The 26,657-nt window shown below is 36.4% G+C and overlaps 1 protein-coding gene across 10 annotated transcripts in view; it reads right to left on the reverse strand.

Moving 5' to 3' along the window:
* Positions 1–4,308: 4,308 nt before the first annotated feature.
* Positions 4,309–26,657, reverse strand: part of PHACTR2 (phosphatase and actin regulator 2) — a 261,570-nt gene continuing 239,221 nt past the window's right edge. For all 10 annotated transcript variants that reach the window (XM_072719391.1, XM_072719419.1, XM_072719407.1 and 7 more), the window contains 2 exons: positions 21,738–21,814; positions 4,309–10,655 (listed from right to left, as the gene is read on the reverse strand). In XM_072719391.1, the coding sequence (XP_072575492.1) occupies positions 10,640–10,655; positions 21,738–21,814 (93 nt within the window). In that variant the 3' untranslated portion in view covers positions 4,309–10,639. The remainder of the gene's footprint in view (positions 10,656–21,737; positions 21,815–26,657) is intronic.

The following is a 26,657-nucleotide window of genomic DNA, read 5'->3' on the forward strand; positions in this document are numbered from 1 at the left end:
GATGAATTTAACTCTATGCTTTCAGTTACATGAGAAATGAGACTAACACCATTATATTTTTTTAAGGTTTTATTTATTTGAAAGAGAGAAAGAGAGAGCATATGGGGTAAAGAGGGTCAGAGGGAGAGGGAGAATCTCAAGCAGACTGCCACCCCCACCTCGACCCCGAGTGTGGAGCCTTTGGCAGGGCTCAATCTTACAACCCTGAGATTGTGACCCTGAGATCATGACCTGAGATGAAATCAAGAGTCAGATGCTGAACTGACTGAACCACCCAGGCACCCCAAATTATCACTATTACTACTGAGTGATTATCCCTGCCATTCCATCAATGAAGTCATACTGGAAACGGGGGTGAGACATGGACCTCTAATTCCTCCATTACTGTGTTCCCTATGCTTGTGGTATGAGCATCTCATTGTGCTGAGTATAAGTCTTATGCTTAAAGGTTAAGTTTTCTTTTCTTTTGTTTTGTTTTTTAACACTGCATAGCACTTAAATGTAAACTAACTTCTTCATCCATGGCTGAATTAAAGAACCAGCCACATATTTCACTGTTGAAGTAAAAGTAGGTATTTGAGGCAATATATTTTCAAACATAATTTTTGCTTTACAACTTAAACCTCTAAATGAAGCGCTACTCCATTTTACTTAACATTGCTCCAGTAAAACCTAGTTAAATTAAAAAATATATACATCTTTCAAAGCACTCAGATGATGTGCAAGTGAAATGATTTTACAGTCTTAAAGACAAAGTAAAGAAAAAATAGTTTATTAAATTTTCATTGTAGTAATTAATTTAGCCATAATCTACATTATCTGTTGGGAGGTTTATTCATTTCCACAGCTTGTTACCTGTGCTAATGATCCTCAACTTCCTCTGTGTAGGCCAGACCTTTTACCTGACCTTTAGACTCATATATCCAACTGAATACTATACATCTGTCTACATGTGGATGTCCCAACAAGCAGGCAACTCAAACCGAATTTCAAAATTAAATGCCTCACGTCTCCATACCTCTTACCTTCTCCTTCCTGGGATCCCTGCCTCCCACCCCCCCAATCCTAAAACCTCACCTTCCTTCTTTCTATTTCAGTACATGGCATTGCCAACACCCACCAAGTTGCCTAAGTGAAAAGCAAAGATATAGTCTTTACTTTTCCATAGCCCTCATTTCCCATATGCAACAATCACTTTTGCCCTTCAGCTGCCCCTTGAATTTGTTTCTTCATTCCCATAGTTAAATACCTTGGTTGAGGTCACCATTATCTTCTAAAGGGATTATGGTAAAAGTGATGGTCTTCACACTTTGAATACTGCCTCTTCCAATCCAGTCTTGACATTGTGGCCAACGTAATTAGGGCAAATCTGAGGATGTTCCCCCTGCACGTAAAATACTCTTAAGGATAAATTACAACTCCTGTAGAAAGTTTACAAGGACCTTCAACTTTAGCCATTGTTAAGTTCCCTAGTCTTCCATCCCTTTATCTTCTACTATCAGCTCAGTTTTCAGACTTAATTGGACCATCCTCAGCACAGAGCTCTGGCCTTAGGGACAAACAGGACCAGATATATGTATGGGATAAGTACAGAATCTAATTGGGTATTATTTAAATGAGTTGCGTCTAGTCAAAGTCAAAGAATGAAAAAAAATGCAAAATTTCAATAAGCCAGTGCTCGTTGAAGAGAGCTAACTGCAACTCAGGACTTCCTTCTACCTATCAGACAAAGAACTGTTTAGGAGGTAGCTCAAATCTGTTTGAATAAGACAATCCTCTCTGAAGACTGGATTTGGAAACTCCTAAAGTTATGGGAGTGAAAAGTGGTTCTAAACATGTCTCTGTGGTTCAAGTAGATTTTTCTCAGAAGTAAGAAGCCCATACGATGCCTTTCTCAGTCATGGATTTGTGGCCATTAAGCAAATGGTGAATCATCAATCCAGTAATTTCAGTTTATCTATGGTTTTAAAATCTGCTTTTCTCAGTGTCTAAATGTTTTTACAAGCTTGGCAAGGTTTAGAATTAAAGTTGGAAATTAGATGAAAGGCAAAAATATTTTTATGTTACATATAGGTTTTGTGACTATTGGGACAATCTATATATAATTGGTATTAAATTATTTGTAATTTTTGGGATGCCAGGGTGGCTTAGTGGTTAAGCATCTGCCTTAGGCTCAGGGCATGATCCTGGAGTCCTGGGATCGAGTCCCACAGTTGGGCTCCCTGCATGGAGCCTGCTTCTCCCTCTGCGTATGTCTCTGCCTTTCTCTCTCTGTGTCTTTCATGAATAAATAAATAAAATCTTTAATTTTTAAAAATTGGAATATTGTAGTATCTGATCAATTAGCCATGCAATTCCGATTGAAACTATATAACTAATTTTAGACTTGTAAAACTGAAAAGCATAAGACTATTTTTACATCTATAAATAATATTGAAATGTTTAAGAAAACTTTACTACATTTATAATGTATTCACCTTAAAAGTGTTGTTAAAGTGCCTGTTATAGTGACATTTGGGCCTTTGAAGTTCTAATAAAAGGAATCAAATCTGTTGAATTTATTTATGATGTTGAACACTTGAGAGAAACTATAATATAATAGCTGGAGAAGATATTGGAACCATTCCTAAAAGGATGTTAATTCACATAGGAGAATTCTAGCTGGAGGGAACGGCATAAACAAAGCTATAACATTGGGAGACTGTGTAGAGTGTATGGAGAACAAGGAGTTTCATTCGATTTAGCCTAAATGAGGAATAAAAGGAGAGTAATCTGGAACTTTGGTCTGTGGTGAAGCTGCAGAAGATCTTGAGGGTGAGATTGAAGCACATTTAAGGTATTTATTCAGTAGGGGACTCACTAGAAAGTTCTAAGAAGGGATAATATGAGGGTTATCTTTTAGGAAGAATAATGTGGTAGCAGGATTAAGAACAAATCCACTGGGGGAAGACTCAGAGAGGCAATGACCAAGATTTCAGAGGTAATCAAGGGACTGAATGTAAAGGGGTAACAAACTTAAATTGGCCATAGAAAAGATGACTTACAACTTAAGGCTGCTGAGTACGCCTACGTGATAATTAGTGACAAATTTTTTCCAATGTTGAGTGCTTCCTATTCTAGGCTGTTGGACCTTGGCCAATTGAAGTCAAAAGTCCATCCAGAAACAAATCCTTGGGTCAAAAAGCATTGAAGTGCTAGTTCTGTCTGCCTTAGGGTGTTTATCTAACTATAAAGTTAGTATCTATAGCTTTTCTCCCCTAAAAACATTAGAAATAGTACCCGTTTTTGGCAAAAGAGCAAAAAACCCTTACACAAACTTTAGGTTCTTAGCTTTCTCTAGAGTTTCATGTGTTCTACTATCAGCGACCACCTGTTAGAGAGCAAAGAGTTCAAAACTCATCAACTGAGCAAGGACTTGGCTTGTGTGTGGACAGCAGCATGGTAACAACCACTCCATACAGATGCCTGAGTTGAGGTCTAGCAATGAATTCAATCACAATAGTCTTATGTAAATGGATGCCATCAAAGTGTTATGTAAAATGGGAAAAAAAATTTGTCTGTTTCTTACCTCTACTCGGTTTTAGAAATTAATGTTTCAATGCAGAACCTAGTTTAGTGTGAGCAAAAATGGAAAGCAGTTGTTGAACTATGACACTTACCTTGGGGATGTACAGCTAATTTTTAATAGCATACTGAGGTCAATTTTTCAAATCTACTTTTAAAATTTGTGGTTCCAATCCTCTCTATTATATGTCTTTTATCTAAGATAATGGTACACAAATTGCTTTTCATACCTTTCTCTCATACCTTTGCCCTTGTCTCAGAGTTGAGGGAGGCTAATAAGTTACAATTTGTAACTGCTGTTGAAAAAATGAAAAGTATATTCCAATTTCTTTTCTGGCCAAAATATGCTCCCCACCTCTCTTTGCTTATGATACATTAAATAATAAGAATAATGAGGAACTTTATTATTTTCTGTATTATAAATTCTAAAGGGACTAGCTTTTATTTTTACACAGTATAATGTCAATAAAAACATCAACATCAAATATCCTCAGATATTAAAAAAGCAGGTTTTTAAAATATACTGTAAATTGCTGTTTAAAGCAGTAATTCTTAGATATTTTAAATAAAAATTACAAATCACAAAGCCTTACATACAAAAAATTTTAAATTAGGGTGCAATTGAAATCATAGACAATTAGAAAATCTGTCTTATTTTTGCTTTACAGGGGAGGACTCAAGAGAGCTTTTAATTTAAAAATACCAAGCACTGTCTCAATACAATAGAATTGGAAGAAACTAAAGTTGGGGATTTCCCAATAATTTTATTGAGGTAACTTTTCCCAATTTTATACATATATGCATTTATATATACTTAAGAAAGCTAAACAATATTCTAAGGCACTTGGAATTGTGCACAGCAAAGTATCCTATAATATACAACTAAATAGAGCATAATTTTGCTTTTTAAATAACACAAACACCAGTAAGGAATAAAAAAAGATAATACATAGTCTGTCTTTCAGGTTACAATAGTGGAATACATATACATATCTGTGTATACTTGTAGGTATTTATACCCACATACTATAATACAGTACAGATCAATAATAACAAAAAAAGAGAAACTGTCATGTTAATCAGTGTACAGTTCCAGTTATTTACACCCACAGATATTGTACCTGTGTAATATGTAGAATTAGATCACTTACTGGAAATCAGGAATCATTCAGTCAGTCTGATAATGATCACAGCTTACCATTCTTAACCATTTTAACCAAAGTGAAATAACAAAAGAATACATATAGTTCCTTAAAAATCACTGTTACATAGAAAAAAATGACAAGGTTGAGTTTTTGCTAGGTACTAAATCTCGTGAAATTGGTGCAGAATGTTTTGAACACATTGGCACATTTCTAAGCCACAGAAGAAATATTAAAAAAATAAAAATAAAAATAAAAATTCGTGCCTATATTTTAAGTAATGAAAGTGGTTTGACCCTAGGTTTATTCAGATTTTTTTTTTTTCAAATGCTAGTTAGCACTGCAAAGGTGACATCTTTTTGTGGAATCTCTCTAAGCAATGTAATGATACAAACTGTTACAAAAGCATCCAGTAAGGGAAAAGTCCCCTAAATTGGCAAGTGGCACAAATATTATTGGCATTTTAGTATACCATGAAATTGACCTGAGGGTGGAGTGGCATTTGCTTCATTTACTCCCTTTAATTTATTCTTAAAAAGAAAAAAAAATACTGGTATTTAACAAGGTAAGAATTCTTAAGCACCATCTAAAAGTTCACAATATAACTTCCTTTATCAACTCCAAGTTGCTCTGTCTCGAAAAACAGATCTAGAAATTTTAGTATTTTGAAAAATTATAGTGGCTAAACTCTTCCATTCTATGAGCCACAATTCATCCAAATCATTTCAATACATATTTGCCATTCAATTTTGGTGATAAAAAGCAACAGAGAATAAGTATGCATATGTACAGTTAGCATAGTTCAATCATGTTTCAAGTAGGAAAAAAATCATCTTGTTATGACCATCATTGAAGTATGAACAATATGCATGCAATCCAGTTATCCATGCTTCCTTCAGTGTTCACAAATTTTAGCAAAGTTGAACTGTGTGACTAGAGTTATACAGGAAGAATTCAAGCATTTGCATGTGGGTTAAATGTTTCTTTAATAGGATAAATAGGTGATTGCTTTGTAATTTAAGGGATGTACCTTACAAGTTGAAATCTAACAGTGATTTTCATGGACCACTGGTTTTGTTTATGTGGATTGTTAGTTGTATTTGGGGTTAAGCCACGCAATAATCCTCATGACACTGACAAAGATTGTGACAAACCAGTGTAGTTCTTAGGTAAAACTGTGAGGTCAAAATAGGAAAAAGAAAGTTTGCTTCATTTGAAATTTTTCCTGTAAGTACATACAGGGACTAGCCAAGTGACTACGCCCATTGAAAGTGCCAAGGCTGCCCAGCAACGTCCTCTCTGAAGACCTGGCAAATTAAAGCTTCACTGAAGCAGAAGGCTTGAAAAATAAAGGGGGGAAGAAACTATTCAGGGCACAGAGTAATGCAAGGCAGTAGTGACCATGTTTTAAAATAGGTACTTTACCCTGTGTGTTCTCAAATTGCAGTAGACAGTAGAACTCAAGGGAGGTGGTACTGCCTTAGAAGGGCCTTTGAACATGAAGGAGTGCTTCTGACTTTTGGGTTTTACAGTGACTGGGCATGCTACTGGCATTTAGTCAGCAGGGGCTTAAGATATAAAACATCTTGCAATGCAGGGAACATTTCTGTAAACAAAGAATTGCCCAGCTCCAAATGCCAATGACACTCCCACTGAGAAACACTGATCAACAGTGATCAACTGCTCATAGGTACAGTATGTGTCAGCAATGTGACAAGTTAAATGATATTCTTCGTGTAGGAAATCCTAGCATGGTTAAAAATGACTCCTGCCTATAAGGTTGGCTTTCAGTGAGAATAGCTGCCACAGTATTCTCTTTATTTTATTTTTGCCAGAAATCTTACAGGGATTTCTTAATTTGGAATGACCTTGTGAACTATGCTTCCACTGTTTTCTAGATAATGTTAATGGTTGTTCCCATTTTCTATAGAGCTTAAGCTTAATTATTACCAAAAGTAAAGGGAAAGTGAAAATGAGAATTGTTTTGGGAGTATTTCTACCTTTCTCCCCACCACCCTTTGGTCACCGTCAAATTATAGTAGTTCCTTGTGCTCCTCTTTGAGACTTGGGTTTGAACTACTTAAAGATGAGCTTTCTCTCAGAAAGATGATCTTATTAATTTGATGATAACTTTTGCCCTTGTATTCCCCTGTAGGACATATTTCAGTTCCAGAAGTTCATTCTGCTCTGCCAAGCAAAACAATGTGATACATTCTGCCAATAAGAAGACAGTAAATACGCAATACTGGAATATAACCTATTTCAAGAGGTCAAGGGACAACTCTGTAAATAAATTACATCTTAGTGGTTCCTTACTGCTCACATCATACGCTAACGATGTGAAAAAATTAGTTCTTGTCTCAAATTATATACTCGCACTAGTAAGGGTAGGGTTAATAACATGACTGGAATTTGGGAATGCTTCAGTTACTGTACTGATAAAATGACATAAATGTACATATTTTCCACCTCACCTATTTTGAGGAAGACTTCTGTGTTTAATGTGCTGCTAGGACCTTTTAAAAAATAGTAAACTGAAGAAATTTTTGAGCAATGTGGCATGGAATTATTGCAGGATGTAACCCAAATTATGGGTTTTAAGAAATCATCTCTCATTTTCAATATCTGATGATTTTTGAAGGGTATATTCAATTCCTTTACTGTCTTAAATAGATTTTCACTTACATTTCAAAACTTTCTAACTATATAGTTACTAACATTAGAGAAAGATAAGTGACTACAGTCAATATATTAATAAAGGACATGAAAATGGAACCAGAAAGTCTGTTTTCCTGGGGAAATCAGAGAGACAGATTAGTTTGCTTTTTCCTCCATTTAAAACAGTTATTCAAATACAACAAATGGTTCTCTGAATATTATAGATTTAGCTTAAATAATTTAAGGAATTAACATAAAGGCTAATTATACCAAATATAAAAAATGCAAGACATTTCACATACACAGGGAATTATCAGGCAGGGCTGCCTTAAATTAATGCTGATCACCAGAGGACTAATTTTGTCAGACCACAAAGATGCTGATAAAGCCCACGGCATCTTCTTACTAATGTCAATGTTCTTTTGCTTCATTTTAAAAAAGACAGAAATGGCCACTTTGTGTTTTACAGTCAGTCTGGTTCCTTCCTGCCTGGGATCTTCCAGGATATGGTTTGTTTTCTTCCCTAATCATATCTTGGGGACTCAGGAAAATTCACTCACTGCCTCTATGTCAGCCTAATGTCTCACTTTGTAAAAGGGGAAAGCCTGGTTTGTGTTGCAACAGCCCAATTCACACACATTTATTTTTTTCAAAGAACTGTAGCTTATTGGTTGGATAACAGAAATGCTGGCATTGAGCAGAGGGTGGTCCACATCTTTGTATTCTTTTAGGGTTGCCAAGCAAGAGATCTCTGGATGGGATGCTGGGTGAATATGCAGTGTTTCTGCCTTTAAAATGAGTTACTAATACCAAGCCTTATTCTGAAAAATACAGTTTAGCTCATCATCCTTCGATTCTTTCCATAGATTTTATTTAAAGAATCATTCTAATGTTATAACTGTTGGTTACAATCCCAAAATATTAGATTAGCAGGGGTAATGTTTTTGACTTTTTAATTTTGCTCTAACTTTTAAACTTTTCTCTAAATGTGTCAGTTGGTATGAAGAAAAGTGTGGGTAGTTCATAAGTCTGACATATCATACAAGCAAAACAATATATTGAGAGACTGGAATCTTTGTACTGGGTATGTCTCATTGTAGGGAAGAAGAAACTGCATCATAGGCACCATGAATGGGAAAATATTGTTCCTTTTATCAACGAAGTAGAGACTTTCTATGACTTGTATCTTGAGTGCTAAAAAAGTGTTAATGTCTTATGTTTACCATTTTATAGTTGTCTTGTGATTAGAAATTATGACAACACTTAAAGATTTTAAGTATAGAAAATTAAAATAACATTAAATTTCTTGGAATTTTTCCCAAGACACAAAAATGATAATATAATAACATTACAAGGAAAAGGATGACTTCGGCAAAAAATTAGAACAAAGTTAATGTCCATGGTTGGATTGAAACACTATGAAAGGAACAAAACCTTTCAGCCAGAGAAAGTAACTTGGGCAGAATATTTTTCTCAAGAGCAAAAATACATCTTATACTAGTAATGAAGTGACACAAGAGCAGAATATGGGTTTATTATGCATGTAGCTGAGTGCAGCAAGAGGTGTAACAATGCTGCTTACTTAGATTTAAAATGGCCCTGGCTTTCTCTAACAGGCCAATTGAGGCTAAAACTTTTTAATTTTAAGCAAAATCATCTAATTTCAAGTGGTTCTACAAAATATAAATGAATGAAAGGATCCAAATTTATCTACCAGATTAAATGTTTGCTCTTTTGGTTGAAATCACAAATTACAGTCTTCCATATCATGAACCAGAAGCATTTCAGAAAATTCTAGCCCAAGCTCCGAGAATAAAATAAAGTCTACTAGGTCTTGTCTTGTTACTATGTCTCATGTGTTTTTAATAAAAGGAGCACAAAACAATCATGAAAGAACAATTGAATGCAAGGTAGTATTTACATCTCATCATATGTACTTGGAAGCAGAAGCCATGCTGTGCCTGCGACTCCACAGAAAATAGCAAGATGGCAATTGAGGGTTTCTTAATGTAAACAATACTGACTGTAGGCTCACAGGGAAGCCTTCCATGACTTTAATCTCACTGATTCTTTTGCATTGCAAGTCAATGCTATATTTATGGATGCAATCTGCAGACTCTTAAAATACAAAATGAGGTTCTCCTCATTTGCAATTTAGCAGAGATTTTCTGTGTTTTTTTAAGCCTTCGGGTGAGTATTTTGATGCATTTACTTAATTTTTTGATAGCAGCAATCCAACTTAATGCAGCCCTGAAAATAAGTAGTCCTTTCCATGCCCACTTGGAACTAACTGTCGGCAGAACACCTGCATTTGCTTAAGTTTTAACTTTGGACTCGGATTTTTTTTTTTTTAAAGGTGTTGTGATTGTCAATATATTATCTTCCTTAGATCAGGTATGGTTGCTTTGACTTTGACGATAATCAAGCTAGGGAAAGACCACAGATTTATTTCTAAAGCTTCCTACAGATTTATAGGATCACATTCATCTGACTTTATTCCCAGTCCTGTTATCCTTGTAGAAGTTTGGTACATTAGATAAGGAGTATTAAAAAAAAAAAAGTGTGTACAGGTAGGCTACTTAAAACATGCAACAAAATTTGGGCAGGCATGCTTGTTAAGAGTCAATAAAAAGTCTCTTGCATTTAAGAAAAAGATGCATGAAAACACGCAGACTTATTTCTGGCAATTGGATTCACTGGCACAACATAAAATAATGGTACTATACTGCACCAACATAACGGTGAAACGAGAATATTCTTCTAGGATCAGGTCTTTAAGGAATCCACATTAGGTGATTAGATCCCCAAATCCCTTAATAAGTTCTCAGCTACCAAAAGGCTACTTCAAAAATATTTATGCTTCCATTTTCTCTTTTCTTCATTAACATAATGAAATATTTCTCTTTTTTTTCTGATTTTCAATCCCCACCCCTTTTTAGTGCCCAGAAATTCCAGGCCCCATTTCTCTTTAACCTGTACTCTACAATTTGGCTTTCTGGTAATAGGGAGCCAGTGATTGTCTTCTGCTCATCTTCTTTGATTAAAACTCCTGATTTACCCCTCCATACACATTCAGGACAGCAGAGTCACTGTACCCCTCTCTTTGCTTCTTGGCCCCATCTGAGCCATGCAGGTGGGGAGCACTTTCCATACACTTCCTTCACCAGTTAACAGGAAACACACACATTCTAATCCCAGTGCAATATCAGGTTTTCAGGAAGAGAGGCATCCCCAATGGATGATCAGTCTGTGTTTCCAAAGAGTCTCACACTTCGTTAGGGACGGTGAAACCTGACACAAGAAACAGAAATTCTGTTAGAGAAGCACAGTGGCAATTAGTAAACCAAACAATGTAATGTTTATAAATAAAGGCAGCTCTAGACATCCCCCAACTGAACTACTGTTATAAATTACTGTCACAACAGAATACTGTGACAAAGGTTAGGCTGGAAAGCAGAGACAGTCCCTATACAAAATATTCTGGTTATATTATCCAGGATACAGAGCAACCAATACACAAACGTCACTAATTTTGAGGGTCATGTCTGACCTGTACTGAGCAGAATGGGATGTTTTCATAAAGGATTTGGTTACACCTGGTTTGTAGTTTTAAATATTTTATTTATTTATTCATGAGAGACAGAAAGAGAGAGAGGCAGAGACATAGGCAGAGGAAGAAGCAGGCTCCTTGTGGGAAGCCTAACATGGGACTCGATCCCAGAACCCCAAGAATCATGACCTTCGCCGAAGGCAGATGCTCAACCACCAAGCCACCCAGGTGCCCCTGGTTTGTAGTTTTCAAGGAAACCATCAACAAATAGTCCTTATTGGTTTAGCTTCAGCCTCTCACTGCTTCCCAATAAAGACTCCAAATCTACCTTTTTTGCCTGGATTTCCAAATGCCTGCCAAGCATATTCAAGCATATTCATCAAAATGTTCCACTAAGCATGTCCACAACTATACAAATTATCTTTTCTTGTAAATATGCCTTTGCACTTTCTATCTTGTTAAACAATCTATCTTCTAAAAGACTTTTAGTATAGGACTCTCAGATTTGCAACTCTGTTCTCTCCTTCACCCTCCAGATCCCACTAGACACTAAGTCTTGCCTTGATTACCTATCTTCGGTTCCATTAAAGTTTTCCCATCTTTTGCTAGTGCTATTTGAACAGCATGCTAACTAGCTAGCTGGTTTCACACCCCTCCATGGGAGTTATTGAACATTCCTGTGTTTTTGGAGCTTTGTGCTTTGTGTACAAGCTATGTTTTGTAATATTGCAATCCCCTCCCTTCATTTCCCATCTATGTTTTCATATTCAAGATCAAGGCTAAAAGTCATCTCCATAAAGCCTTATGTGATCTACTTCTTCAGCCTATTTCTGTGATTCCACATTTACGCAACTCTTTAGTATTTCATTTGTCTTGTATAATCTAATGTTCATTTGGCCTAATAAACCAGTCTAATTCATTTCCCTGTCCCAGGCTCAGAGATTTGTAGATCAAATCTATGCCCCACATTGTCACTAGCAGTGTCATCATAAGCACTCATCTGATCATTCCAGTTTTTTTTTTTTAAGATTTTATTTATTTATTTGAGAGAGAGAGAGAGAGTCAGAACACACACACAAGGGGAGCAGCAGAGGGAGAGGGAGAAGCAGGCTCTACACTGAGCAGGGAGCTCAATGTGGGGATCAATCCCAGAACCCTGGGATCATGATCTGAGCCAAGGGCAGATATTTAACCAACTGAGCCACCCAGGCACTCCTCAGTTGTTGTAATATCATTGTATTATTCTCCTTTCCCTATGAAGTAAAATTTATATTTCTTAGAGTAGTGATAAGGCCTTTCAGAATGTGGCCCAAACCATGTTTCTCTGCATTACTACTCCCAAAATACCCTCAGTTCCAATCATTTACCCCCAAATGCTATCCACTTTTGTGCTCTGTCTTTATCTTATCTTTCTTCCATCTCCACCTCCTTCAATCTCACTCTGAGTTCTCCAAACTCCCCTTCCTCTGTTCCGATAAGACTTGGTTTATCACAGTTATTTATCACAGTATATGACCTTTGTAGGTATGTCTACTCAGATAGGCACTGAGGAAAAACCTGCTTTTAATCAGTTTCATATACTCACAAAATACAGTATCTGGCACATTGGACAACTTAAAAAATTCTGCCATGTGGAATCAAAGCATTAAAAAACGAAAAATTAAAGATATAAGAACAGCTGAAGAGTTAAAAAATGAAAAATTAAAGATATAAGAACAGCTGAAGCATATGGGCTATAATTTGATCATTGGATAAGCAGCATGATAGATGCATGGGGCTTGTTATACTACTTTTACATGTTTGACTTTCCAAAACTCAAAATAAAAATAAGACATACCAACCTTACCAAAACTTGAAAATATGTTGTGACCAAAAGTAGGGATGTATCGGGATGTATCTCCTTTGAGTTCAACTTCTAAGGTTTAGCCCTAACCACAACCTTGGGAGGTAGGTAAATTTCCATAATCTTACATGTGCTAAATGGAGACAATGTTCCTGTTACAGTCACTTGGGTATTGTCCTCTGACTATGTAAAATCCTTACTCAACTCAGGGCCTTTGTACTAGCTCTTTCCTCTAAATGGGCTGGCCCCCTCTCGGAGGTGGAATGTTTTTCTCTCCTCCAACAGCACTGATAGCTTCCTCTTGTCATTTAAATCACAGAATAGGTTGTATTTCCCTAAGAGACCCATTTCCTCGCCACCCTAACTATATCCACCCTTGTCCCTTCCATTGCATCCAGTTATATTTTCTTGATAGTATTTAGCACAATTTGAAATTATGTCATGTTTATTTATTTGTTCACTTGCTAATGGTTTGTCTCCCTCACTAGAACATAACCATGTGAGAGTGAGGACTTTATCTGACACGTTCTAAATTCCCAGGGTCCAGAACAGAGTCTGACTCACTCTATGTGCTCAATCAATACTTGCTGAATGCATAAACAACGGAATACATACATACTAGGGCACTTAGAAAGTTATTTCATAACTTTCTATGAGTAATTCTTGTAACTGAAGAGTCTAATCATGAGACACCTCCCCCATATTAACTACAATCGAATTTATACTAATCTGTGATACCCCCATGATAGGACATTCCATCATGCTTTCTAGAAAGAGCCAACCATAATCTGAAGAAATATATATAAATTCTATAAAGATATTTTAAAATAGTAATTTAAACCTCTTAAATCAATCTTTTTATATAAAATATGAGAGGCAGATAATGACAGCTGAAATTACTAATGTTTACTACGTGCCCAGCACAAGTACAAGTATTACCTTATTACCTAGTTTATCCTCAAAACAATCCTATGTATGTATTCGTGTAACCCTCTGTACAGATGCAGAAACAGACACAGGGATGCTAAGTCATGTGCCCAAGGCACAGAGCTAGTAAGGGGAGGTGCCAGGCTCCAGACTCTATTCCTAACCTATACCAGACTATGAGACCAAAACATGTCTTCAATTATACTTTCATTCAAAGAGTTTTCTTGGTGCCCTCTTGGTAGAATGCAAAGGAAAAGGTAATCAGTTAGATTTCTAAATCTGTAGTTAGTTTTGATGAATTTTGACCATAGAAAAGTCCTGTTCCACATCCTAGGCTACACTTCTCTTTTTTATAAAGATTTTATTTATTTATTTTAGAGAGAGCTAGAGAGAGACATGAACAGGGAGAGGGGCAGAGGGAGAGGAAGAGAGAGAATCCCAAGCAGACTTTGCACTGAGGGGACCTTGAGATCATGACCTGAACTGAAATCAAGAGTCTGATGCTTAACCTACTGAGCCACCCATGTGACCCCTAGGCTATATTTGATAGCTATAGTTCTCTCAAAAACATCTGCCTTTTGCCACAAAAGGAACTAGATGAGAATGGGCTCACACAAACTTTTTGCAATTACTAGAAAAGCAAGTCCAGTGATGTCCTTGCAGTTGAAATGAGCACTATCCTTTCTCTCCGTTCGAGGACACACAAGCACTATCCACACCATGTAAAGGAAGCAGGAGCCTTGGGGGCCCTGACAATACAGGCACATATACTGCACCTGCAGGGTCCTCACACTATGAGCTATCAAGGTCCCTCTTTGTTAGGTTCAGCTTTTCTAGGAATTAAATACTAACTCATCTAATTTAGCAATTATTTTAGCCCTCTCCTATTTTGCTGGGCTTTGTACACCAAACACTCCACAATGCCCTGATCTTCATCTGGTTCTACATTCAAAGGACAAGCATGGGGAAACATGACATGACAGGTTTGATCTTCCCACCGATAATGTCTGTGGGATGAAGAAGGTAAATTACTGAGTTGAGATCAAAGTGAGTAGTCAGTGGACCAGAAGAGGTTTAAAACGTTCTAAAGCTCAGCATTTTCCTGGAAAGCGTCCTGCTTTTAATTTCCCAAAATTAGCAGGAGGACATGATAAAGTTTTTTGTTTTTCCCGCAGGCACTATTTGCCCACGGATCCCATTAGAGAACAAATTCCACATGTGGATTGCTGGAAGGTCATAGGTCATCGGCATAGCTCCTAGGGCCCTGTTAGAGAAGGTGATCAACCGATAGTGTGAATGCAACAATATGCTGACAAAGCTAGGGTCAGAAATGTACCCTCTTTTCATATGGACTGTCAGATCTGGTTTTAAAAAACCAAAAACCAAAAACCAAACAAAAAAAGAACCCACAAAACAAACCTCATATATTTTCTTACTATCATATCAGAAAAGGATGTTTATATTCTGTTTAAATCAGGCATCTTTTCTTCAAATTCAGCTCCAAATTTTATGGTTAGAGGTACTGAAAATGTAAATTGTTCTTACATTTGTTACTACTCAATGGTATGTACTCATTTTGAAATATGAGAAGTTCAGCTTTACCTCCTAAGAAGTTTTCCTATCTGACAGAATGACAGTTTGGCTTTAGGCTTCCAGTTGAAGCCCTAAGGATACTGAAGCTTTTTGTCCACTCTTTTTCAGAACTCTCCGGAGGCTTAAATTTGAAGTTACCTATATTTTCTTATTATTAAAACTGGAATACATATCTCTTATTTTTCATACTGTTAAGAGGAAGTGAATGGGGAAGGAGAACTATTTTTAAGTCATAGAATTCAGGTAAAGATCATGCTTTTCCATAAAGATGAGTCCTCCACAAATTAATATATAAATACTTACCTTCTTGAAAATCATTCAGGTAATAGAAAATAGAAAATTACTCACAAATGTAAAATGTTACTTTCCTATACTTTAGACCTGTTTGATAGATACAGAAATCCTGAATAATTCATTTCTCCTTTATTTAAAAGGGTTTCATTGTCAAGGCAAATACATGTTAAACAAACAAGCAGGTTCTCTTAAATCACAGCTCCTAAATCTACCTGAGGAGTCAGACCATATGCTGGACGGGCTTTTATGATTCCAAACACTCAGCTATATGCTTTCAACTCTGGTGGTTAAAGCAGCATTTTGCAACTTTTTAAAGTTTCTGTCTGGATACATGCAGTACCCATGGAAGAGAACATCGCTACAGAAAAAGCTTCATCATTCCCCTGTGAAGCACCCCTTATTTTGATTGAAGTCCCACACATAACTGCTCCTACGTCACATTTTGATAAGCATATCTATTAGCTGAAAAGCAGTTTAGCTGTAAATCTATGTGAGAGTCATCACTCAAGATGGTATAGAACAAGATAATTACTTTAAATATACATGCCCACACCCACACACCTATTTCAACATAGTCACATTAAAAGAGTTGGAAAAGTAAAGAAAAAAGCCCCCCCAAACTATAACTCCATTTAATAAGAAACTATTAAGAGCTTATGGATGTTATTTCCTATTTTTTTCTATGCATCTGAATTTTATTTATTTTTATTTATTTATTTTAAAGATCATATTTATTTATTCATGAGACACACAGAGAGAGAGAGAGAGAGAGAGGCAGAGACACAGGCAGAGGGAGAAGCAGGCTCCATGCAGGGAGCCTGATGTGGGACTCGATCCTCGGGACCCCAGGATCACGTCCTGGGCCAAAGGCAGGCGCTAGACCGCTGACCCACCCAGGGATCCCTGTATCTGAATTTTAAATAAAACATACCATTGCTATTTACAGCTTTACCAGTATCCTGATTTTTCCCCTTAACAATATGCCAGTGATCTCTGGAGACCCACTTTGATTCTAAGAGTGTCAATTCAATGATTCTTTGCTTAACATAACAAATAAATAATTTATAAGCTAAAAGAATTATAAATATGAAAGTCCTACACTTCACACTCTAAAAAATACTCTTACTTAAGAATTCAAGTTTGCTTTTATAAAAGTGGTATTCTCTCTTGATTATAAATCTAGTCCATGTGGACACTTAAAAAAAATTCTGGAAAACAGAGAATATCCTAAAGATTACAACTATGCATAATCTTACCACTTAGTTATAACCATTTTAAAATTTAGTTTTTAAGTAAAATTTGACCTTTCATACAATTTATCTTTATAGTTTAGTGAATTATTTTAAATTGTAAAAATGTCATTTACTATGGAAAGGAAAGTGGCATTACTTTGCTATGGTGATCTCCTTCTAGAATGCAATAATCCTATTAAATAATACATTGCCCGTCAAATGGCCTTTTGAGTTTTGAACAGTGGGCTGGGTGGGCAGCTGTTGGTGGCAGAAAACACTGGATGTGGCCAGATGAGCAGTGAGTGTTCTAAGAAGCCAAGGTTAGAACTTGGTACCTCTCAGGCCACAGGATAAAATCTCATGGGAACCACTAGGCCTCACCCTTGTTTCATGGCCCCAGAATGCATTACAATGCCAGAGAGCCATCTAAAAAATACTAGGAGAAACTAGGGGAATTAGATGAAAGGGTGGATCACTCTAATTCTTCACTGCTGCAGATCAAAGATGTCAGTTAATTTTAGTGCTAGCACATTATTAAAAAAAAGCTACTATGATGGAATCTTCATTTACAGAAAGAGAACTTAGGGAATGGATCCTTTATTTTTCTTTTAAATATTTGTTTTTGATAGTAAACGCTCGTATTCCAAAAATTCATAGTGAAAAATCTCCTTCTCCTGCCTTCCCCTATTTACCAATTCTCCTCCCCAGAGGCAATCAATGTTATCAGCTTTTTGTGAGTCTCTCCAAAACTCTTTGATTCTTCCAGTGCTGACTTAGATACAACACTGTGTGAAAGATTATCTCTGGATAAAGAGATGCCTCGGCAGAGAGACCAGGGCTGCCTCAACCACTTTATTAACCACTCTAAATCTGCAGACAGTTAATAGATTTAGGTTTTGAATGGCAGGCTTACTTGATATAAGGAGATAATGTCTGGCACTAATAAGAAGAGCTAATAAGTAAGCTGCTCTGTATCTAGATTGCATTTAAAGGGATAGGTAATGATCCACAGCCTGTATATTCCTTCCAAGGGTAGCTGGTGCTAAGAGCAGCACTATCTTCTACATAAGCAATTTTCTAAATGTAAAAACATCATATTTTGGTATTATTTTGATTAGACTCAGTAGTGTTTACCAAACCATCTTCCTCTTAAAAGAAATACTGAAAACAATTTGAAAATTGTAAGCATGATTTTTTAAGTCTTAGAGCCAAAGATTTCTCTGCTGGAATGCAACTCTAATGATGTAATACAAATTAGTGGAAAAAAAGCAGCAGATGTTGGCTTTGCTGCCAGGTTTTAAGGAGTACTTAAGCAAGGCATATTTATCTTAGGGATATGAATATTTAATTTTTCCTTATCTGTATAGACATTTTAAAGAGTGCTAATCAATATATTTTTTGGAAAACTTTTAAATCTTACCCTTGTTACAAAAAAAAAAGCCTATAATTTTCTCTTGAAATTCAGCTCATCCCTATTTACATCTATTAATATTTACTTAAACAATAAAGATATCGATAGACTTTTATACTATACAAGTACTCTAAATTTCTGTAGATGAGTAAATACAGAAAAATAGCCAATGGAATTGTGAAGGTGAAAGAATACCCTACCAGATATATAAACGGACTACAAATCTACTCTAATTAAACAGTGTGACATAGTGTATAGATAGGCAACAGATCACTAGAGCATAATAAAGAATCCAGGAACTGATTCATGTGTATATGAGAAGAAGAATTTCACATCAAGGGAGAAATAAATGGGGCAATGGATTACTGATCTATTTATTTATTTTTGTTTCAAGTTTTTATTTAAATTCTAGTTAACATATAGTGTATTGTTGGTCTCAGGAGTAGAATTTAGTGATTCATCACTTGCATACAACACCCGGTGCTCATCACAACACATGCCCTTCTTAATGACATCACCCATTTAGGTCATCACCCTACCACCTCCCTCAACTCTCCATTTGTTCTCCATAATTAAGACTTTCTCATGGTTTGCCTCCATCTTTTTTTTTTCTACCTTCCCCTATGTTCATCCGTTTTGTTTCTTAAATTCCATGTAAGAGTGAAATCATATAGCATTTGTCTTTCTTTGACTTGTTTCACTTAGCATAATACATTCTAGCTCCAACTACATGGTTACAATGTCAAGATTTCATTCTTTTTGATGACTGAATAATATTCCATCATATATATACATGCTACACCTTCTTTATCCATCCATCCTGATTACTGAGTCAGAACAAAGTAAAGTTAGTTTACTCTCTTGAATCACACAAATAAATGCCCAATGGATGAAAAGTCCAAGTGTAAAAAAAAAAAGCATATGTAAAAATTGAAGATAATAGACTTATACTCTATAATCTTCACAAGACATAAGAAGTAAAAGTACAATGAAGACACAAGACAATGAAGTAGAAGTAACAATATAGACACATTTGAATGTGCAAAAATTTAAACAAAAGACCTAGGAAAAAAGTTAAAACATGAACAACAAATTGAGGAAAAGTATGGTGACATATATAATAAAGAATCAATATTCACAATATCTAAGGAGTTTTTACTAATCCACATGAAAAAGATAACCCAAAAGAAAGCTCACCAAAGTAAATAAAAAATAAAAAATAAATGGTCGATAAAGATATATAAAAATACCCAACCTTATAGAAATAAACAAAATAAAATATTGTTGTTTATTCTTTAGACTATATACCCCTTGCCACCACCACCACCATTGTCCTATCCCACCAGTGCTGATGAGGGTGATACACTAGGACTGCTCATAAACTGCAGGTCACATAGCAGCATCTTTCAAAATGTAAAAAATACATATTCAGTGACTTAGCAAATCCACTCATGGTACTAGTACAAAAATATTGGCAATGTATGCACAAAGATATACTTACAAAGAAAGTCAAGTCACTGTTTTACTAATGAAACACTGAAAATTCCATAACATCTACCACTAGAATAATTATTTGATAACTAATGGTATATTATCTATAAAATGCCATAAAGTCATTCAAATGAATAAGATATACTAACATGGACAGCTTTTTTAGATGCTCCGAGGATGTACATAAAGGCATGTGTACATATACACAGATCATACATATTCAGCTACATGTTTATAAATGCAGAAAAATGTCTAGAAGGATCTAAAACAAACTTTTACCAGTGATTAGCTATGAGAACAGAAGTGAAGTTGAGGAAGAAGGAAGTGAAGAGTGTTTTCATTTTTATTTGAAGGATTTTTATACTGTTTGAAGCTTTATTAGAATATATCGTTCGTGCCCATAACAAATATAGATGCAATGATGACCTTTATTCTCCTTGTAACCTTTTTTTTACCTGTTCATAGCATACAACAGAAGAGAAAGAACCTCTTTCAGTGTAAATGTATATTTTTTCATAAAACTGAGAACTTCCAGAGAAATGCATTTTAAAAATTTTATTATTTTCTATTTTAGTTTATTCTTCATATAATTATATCAAATGAAAATGAGGTAATAAGATACTATGATTTCTAGGAAAACTATGCAGAAGTCAAACTATCCTGAATGACATAGAGTATGTTGAGTGCAGTCACTATATCTCAGGGGTCAGGACTCAAAAGCACAAACACGTGCGCATGCTATCTTTTCAGTTACCGGGAGGTCCCAGCCAACTCGATGTCACCATAAATATTCAGCCACCTTATTATGATCAACTTTACTGGAGTAGTATGACCACAGGAGTCAAATATCAGTATGAACTTTCACTGACCCCACACAAGTGGAAGGGAGAAAAGGCAGAGACAATAGGTCTGGCTTGATATGGGTATGTCACTGGTCTAAGAGTTGATTGGGATAGGATGCAGCCCTCAAATAGAGAAAAATCCTATAAATTCAGATGGCTAACAGCCCTGGATGCATTTATAAAAAAACATGATATAGGAGGAACAAAAACAAATAGAACTCCCCTAAAAGAAAGGGGAGTTTCTTCTGCATAGGAGAAGAACATTATCATAGGAATAATAGCATTGGAGCAAGGAGGCCCCTACCAACTTTAGGGAAGGGGTTTGCTATTAAATTATGAAGCTATACCATTATTATTATTTTTTTTAACGGGACATGCTCTCAGCATGGAATACCACTACCAACAGGAATCACTGTGGATAGAGTGGCACTATAATGTACGCCTGTCTTGCACAGGCTGTTTTGAGCCTAGGGAATCAGTATTTGCTTTCCAAAAAGACCTACTGTGATCTTCTTCAAGTAATCATCTGTCCTGTTATGTATTCTAACAATTCAATTCTTAAAGATTTAATTGACATGCAAATTTTTTTGGAATATACATGTTATAGGAAAGCAAAGCACATACACGTTAGAGAGAAATAAACAGAACACCTGTGAAGGCGGGCTGGGGGCGGGGGGGACCGGTGCGGGCGGTCAGACTGTATGATTACTCAGGTCCCTTCTGGTTTTCGCAGAGGAATAAACTGAAACCAAAGGGTACTGGGAGAAGAAAGGGTAGGATGATTGTAATCTTCTGCAGCAGCAGTAAAAATTAGATTCCTAGTCTAATTTAGGTCTTTTGAAAACGGAGTTTCTATCTACTCTAAGTTATGTCTACTGTGACCCCAAAACAGACACACAGGTGCCCATAGTGGCTCTCTCATCTTTTCTGGGCATAAAACTTGAACTGAGTCTCTTTAAGAACAGAATAAATGATTCTAAGGCTTGTCTCCTGGCCCAGAAAATAAGACTAAGAAAGAAACCAGCACATAGCCCTTTGGAATGATTCAGACTTCTGTGAAAGAAAAAAAGAAGACTTAATTTTAGAAATGTTCATTAGATGGTGTTATGTTCATCTGTATTTAAAAAAAAGTTAACTGTGGTAAAACACACAGAACATAAAATATGCTGAACTGCATTTTGCTCACCTACCTTGTAAACTGTCGACTCTCTTCGTGAACTTCCATTTCTGTGCTTTTAAATTCATTTAGTTCTTTCCTTATTGCTGCCTAAATAGGAAAAAAAAAAAAAAAAAAAAACAGAACTGTTACTTAGGTCACATAAATCCCCAGCATACACGCATTAACAAAGCAGACATTCTTTTAAGAAGTGTCTTGTTAAAAAAAGATCCTCATTTCTACTAGGTAAAGGTAAGACAATATCCTGCTATAGCCAAACTAAAACCAGGGCAGATTTCCTTCAAGTGTCATTGACAAGGAGGAGATGAAGAAGGCCTTTGCTAAACTCATCCTGGGGTCTGGTCTGAGTCACATATATCCCCCACCTTCAATGGCCACAAGGATAGAAAATCATAAGATTTTCTGAGAAACAATGTCATTTTCCTATGAAACTTCTGCATTTCATACCACTCACAGCCACTTGGCTTTGACTAGCTGCCATAGACCTACTGAAAAAGCAGCTGCTATTTATTCTTGCATATTGAAAGTTCAATCAGAATGAAAAATTTCAGCACAACACTTAAAGACACTCAAAGAAAATGTATAATTGGATGTGATTACTATCACCACTTAACAGACACATAACCCATGTCATGTAGATGTCAGGATTTGAAGAGATGCTTACATCCTTCAAGCTGAAAAGCTGAGGGAATCATCAAAATGTTAACATCAGTTATCTATTAATAATAGTGCCCGGATCATGGATGGTTTTTGGTTTCTACTTTGTATTTTTCTTTATTTCCTGATTTCTCTACAAATAATTTATCTGTCATGTAAAGAAAAAATATTAATAAAAACATCCCCATAACCTAACCTCTATGAGAAACAGACTCTGCAGTCCAAACAGAGAATACTGCAAACCACAGAGAATGACTTCACTGAGATATATGAAAATCTAGTTTGTGGTTGGAAAACAACGAATTTTAGAAAAAGGGAAAAGACAGAGGGAAGCCCTGAGCCTCTGAGGCCCCTCTCTGGCCTCCTCCCATCACTGACTGTCACTCTGCAATATACAAGTTTTCCCCAACATGCTTGTTAGTGTTCTATTTAAATCCTGCAGTCACAGATCGTCTCATCTCCTTACATGTATTCCTCAGCCACTGCAGTTTCTATGAGGAACCTGTGGCTGGGAACTATGGCAATAATTCTTGCTACTGAGTTCTGAAAGAGACAAAGCAAGCAGAGAGATACTTGTGGGCCTGAGTCCCTTGTGGTTAAGACCATCCATTTTGTCTCACAAGGGAGATCAACAGTGAGGATACTTTGTCATACTCATTGTAAATACTGATACCTAATCTAGGAGCTGAAACAAGGAACGCACCCTATACTAATGCCAGTTAACATCTATCAGAAAGCCTTACTTGAAAAGAAGTTATTTTAATATGGGTAGTGGCAGAGAATTCTATTTCCATGTTCACTTTAAATTTCTCCTCTGAATTTAAGATTTCAATAGAGGAAGTAGAAAGTACTCTTGGTGTCAGAAGTCATGTGTTGTTGTCCTATCTATGCATTCAATAGCAATGTGACCCTCTGTGAATTATTTTGCTCCAAAACCTGCTTTCCCCTCTGGAAAACAGGGATGAGAATTCCTCACAGTATTATAAGGTTTAATTAAGAGCATATATGAAAGAGCTTTGTACATTGTAAGTATTTAATAGAATGTTATTACTATGAAACCTCTGAAAGATAATTAAATTGTATTGTGTTTTTTAAAAAAGTTTTTATTTATTTGACACAAAGTGCACACGAGAGAGAAAGAGAGATAGAGAGAGAGAGAGCAAGCACAAGAAGAGGGAGCAGCAGAGGGAGAGTGAGAAAACGAGCAGGGAGGCCAATGCAGGGCTCGATCCCGGGCCTCTGGGATGATGACCTGAGCCGAAGGCAGATGCTTAGCTGACTGAGCCACTCAGGTGCCCCAAGATGAATTAAATTTTAGTTTAAGATTGTGATGAACAATTCTTTCATTGTTATTTAAAGAGTCTACTATGTGCAAGAAGATAATGTCACTAAAGGAGATTCAAAGACAAATAAGGCAAAGTCCTTATTCTCAGTAGTAGGTTGGCTACCAATCTAAGAGTCTGGCAAAAGTCAATGAAAGCATTTGTTTAGAATCAATTGAGATATAGAATCTACAAAAAAGAGTACCCTATAGTTTACTTTTAATTGTAAATTGTGTGCTACACATCCCTTACATTAGTAACATCTACAATTCATTTATGACTGTATACATAAGTATTTTTCTTGAGAAAGTCAGTTCAAGAATTTTGGACATATCTCACATGCTCATCTGCAATGTGACTATAATTCTATCATCAAGAACTGGAGTCTAACTCTCCAGCCTTGAATCTGGATGAATTTTCCCACCGTTTTAAACAACAGAACACAGTAGAGGTGAGGGTGTGCCAGTCTGGGATTTAGGCCTTAAGTAGCCTGCATCTTTTGTTTCCTCTTCTTGGAAGTTAGCTGCTGTGTAAAAAATGTGACTACCCTCAGGAAACCACATTGTGAGAAAGCCAAGGTACAGAAAGAGGCCTGGGAGGATGAGATGCCATGGGGTTGGAGAGAGAGGCCAAGGAGCAAGAGGCACAGATGTGAGAATGAAGGAGCCATCTCAGAAGTGTCGAGCAAAAGAAGATGGTTGAGTCACTAAGGAGTTGATAACCTGAACACCATATCATCTTACAAATAATAAAATCAGGCTTTGAGAGACTGACTGACTTGCTAGAAATCAAATGGGCGCTAAGGGACAAAGATGGGGCTCATACATAGGCCTTCATACTTCAAGTCCCACAGTCTTTCCATTGAAATGAGCTTCAGGACCTAAGTCATCCAGATAATTGCCTCAGATCTCCATGCTGTGTATGCTGGTTTGTAATTAGGAATAATGAGTCAGTTTTAGGCAATGAATGCAATGTGAAATTATAGGGACTGGTAGTTTGAAAATATACATCAGCAAGATGTGACTATACGCAATTAAAGAAATGCAATACTCGTTTAAAAAATTCACTTCAGAACTACCACAATTTTATTCCAAGAGTTGCTTCCTCTTACTATTTAAAGAGCAGGTTTCCTGACAGGGTTATGAGAGGAAAGGAGTAATTAAAGACCCTTTATGTTCAGAAAATATAGATACTATAACCTTAATTCCCTTCTATGCAAATAAGACTAGAGTGCATAAGGACTCTTCCCATAAATGTAAATGGGACTGATTCTGTAGAAAGATACAGGATAGAAAGAGCTAGGCTGCTTTAGTGAGAATGGAGCCTGAACAGTGCTGAACTGGGCCAACACTGTAAGTCACTGAGCAAAAACCAGGTATTTTTTTTTTTTTTTAAGAGTTACTTACTTATTTTAGAGAGAGAGTCAGAGCCTGTATGCAAGAGTGGGGGAGGGGCAGAGGGTGATGGAGAATCTCAAGCAGACTCCCTCCTGGATGTGGAGCCCAACGCAGGGCTTCATCTCATGGCCCTGAGATCATAACCTGAGCCAAAAAGAGTTGCATGCTTAAGTGACTGAGCCACCTAGGCACCCTAGGAACCAGGTATTTCTAAGATTGAAACAAAACAACACCCCTGAGACCAAATACACTGTATTTTTTGATACCATGAGAATTACAGAGAGGAAAAAGGAAAGAAAAATGACTGAAACTAAGTTTAAAATTGACTAGTGATAACTAGTGTTAGAAGGTCTCTTTAATCTCTTCCAGTCTGCTCAAGGGCCACCTGGCCAGAAGCAACAGGTGATTTGTTGAAAAATGGACCCTGCTGCCTTCTCAAATAACATGAGTTAACTTGTGAGACCAGGATTAACTAGAGATCCTATCATTTGATTTTTTTTTTGCTTCTTTCTTTGATAAAAATCTGATATGGAACAGGGTGGCAATTTCTTGACTACTTATCAAGCTCAATGCCATGTGTAGGTAAGTGTACTCTTCTTTGCTGCAGGACAACCAGGAACAGGCCAAGAATATTTCTGCATAGAATTAAAATCTCAGTCTTTCCTGTGACCTGTTTAGACAGTGCATTCCTGGAAGGGTACTATGTTCATCTTTATGTACTCAGTATCTAAGACAGTTATTAATATATTATAAGGTTTTAATAAATAATTACTGAATAACTTCTTGGACAAACCCATCTATCAACTGAATTTTCAATTCTCTTTCACTAGATAATTTTAGACTAGATTGTAAACTGAGCCTTCAGTGCACAGTGAAAACGTCACCAATGGGGAACAAAGCTTAGGTTATCAAGCCTACCCTGAATGTAACACTGGTAAGCACTACTACTTATCGATGAGCTGGAACTTTATGGATATACTACCTGATTCCCAAGATGGATATAAGTGGCTCTACTAGCGAGGAAACCAAAGTTAAATGACTTGGCAAAAATCAAACATCTTCCAAGTGGCCAAATCAGAAATCAAACCCTTAAGTGCCCAGCTCCAAAACCTGCCCTCCCATCTCTACCATGGATGGAGCTCCCATAACCTACCCAGGAAGGTGGCCTTCTCTGGCTCTGCCTGTCCTGTCATCTTAGGGGTCATTTATCTACTTGAGCACAGATACTGATAGACACTATCTCTTACTGTATGTGTGTATGTTTCTAGTGTTCTACTCAAATACAAGAATTCTAAAATTAAAAATGGTATCTTAAAAGGTGAATTAAGCTCAATCAAATTTACAATTAATAAGGGAGGGGACAAAAAAATTCACAATTAATAAGGCATTTCTCCCACCACTTCTCTTTCCCAATTTGAGCAATTTAATAAGACTAGCATATATATGAGATTCTCTACAGTGTTTTCATAGAAAGGGCATTGATTGTTTATTGACTGCTTCTTGATCCCTTCTCTTTATACTTGAACTTCAAAGATTTTTTAATAATGCAAAGTAATA

This window comes from Vulpes vulpes, chromosome 1, assembly GCF_048418805.1.
Source record: "Vulpes vulpes isolate BD-2025 chromosome 1, VulVul3, whole genome shotgun sequence".
In the NCBI taxonomy this organism is placed as follows: Eukaryota; Metazoa; Chordata; class Mammalia; order Carnivora; family Canidae; genus Vulpes; species Vulpes vulpes.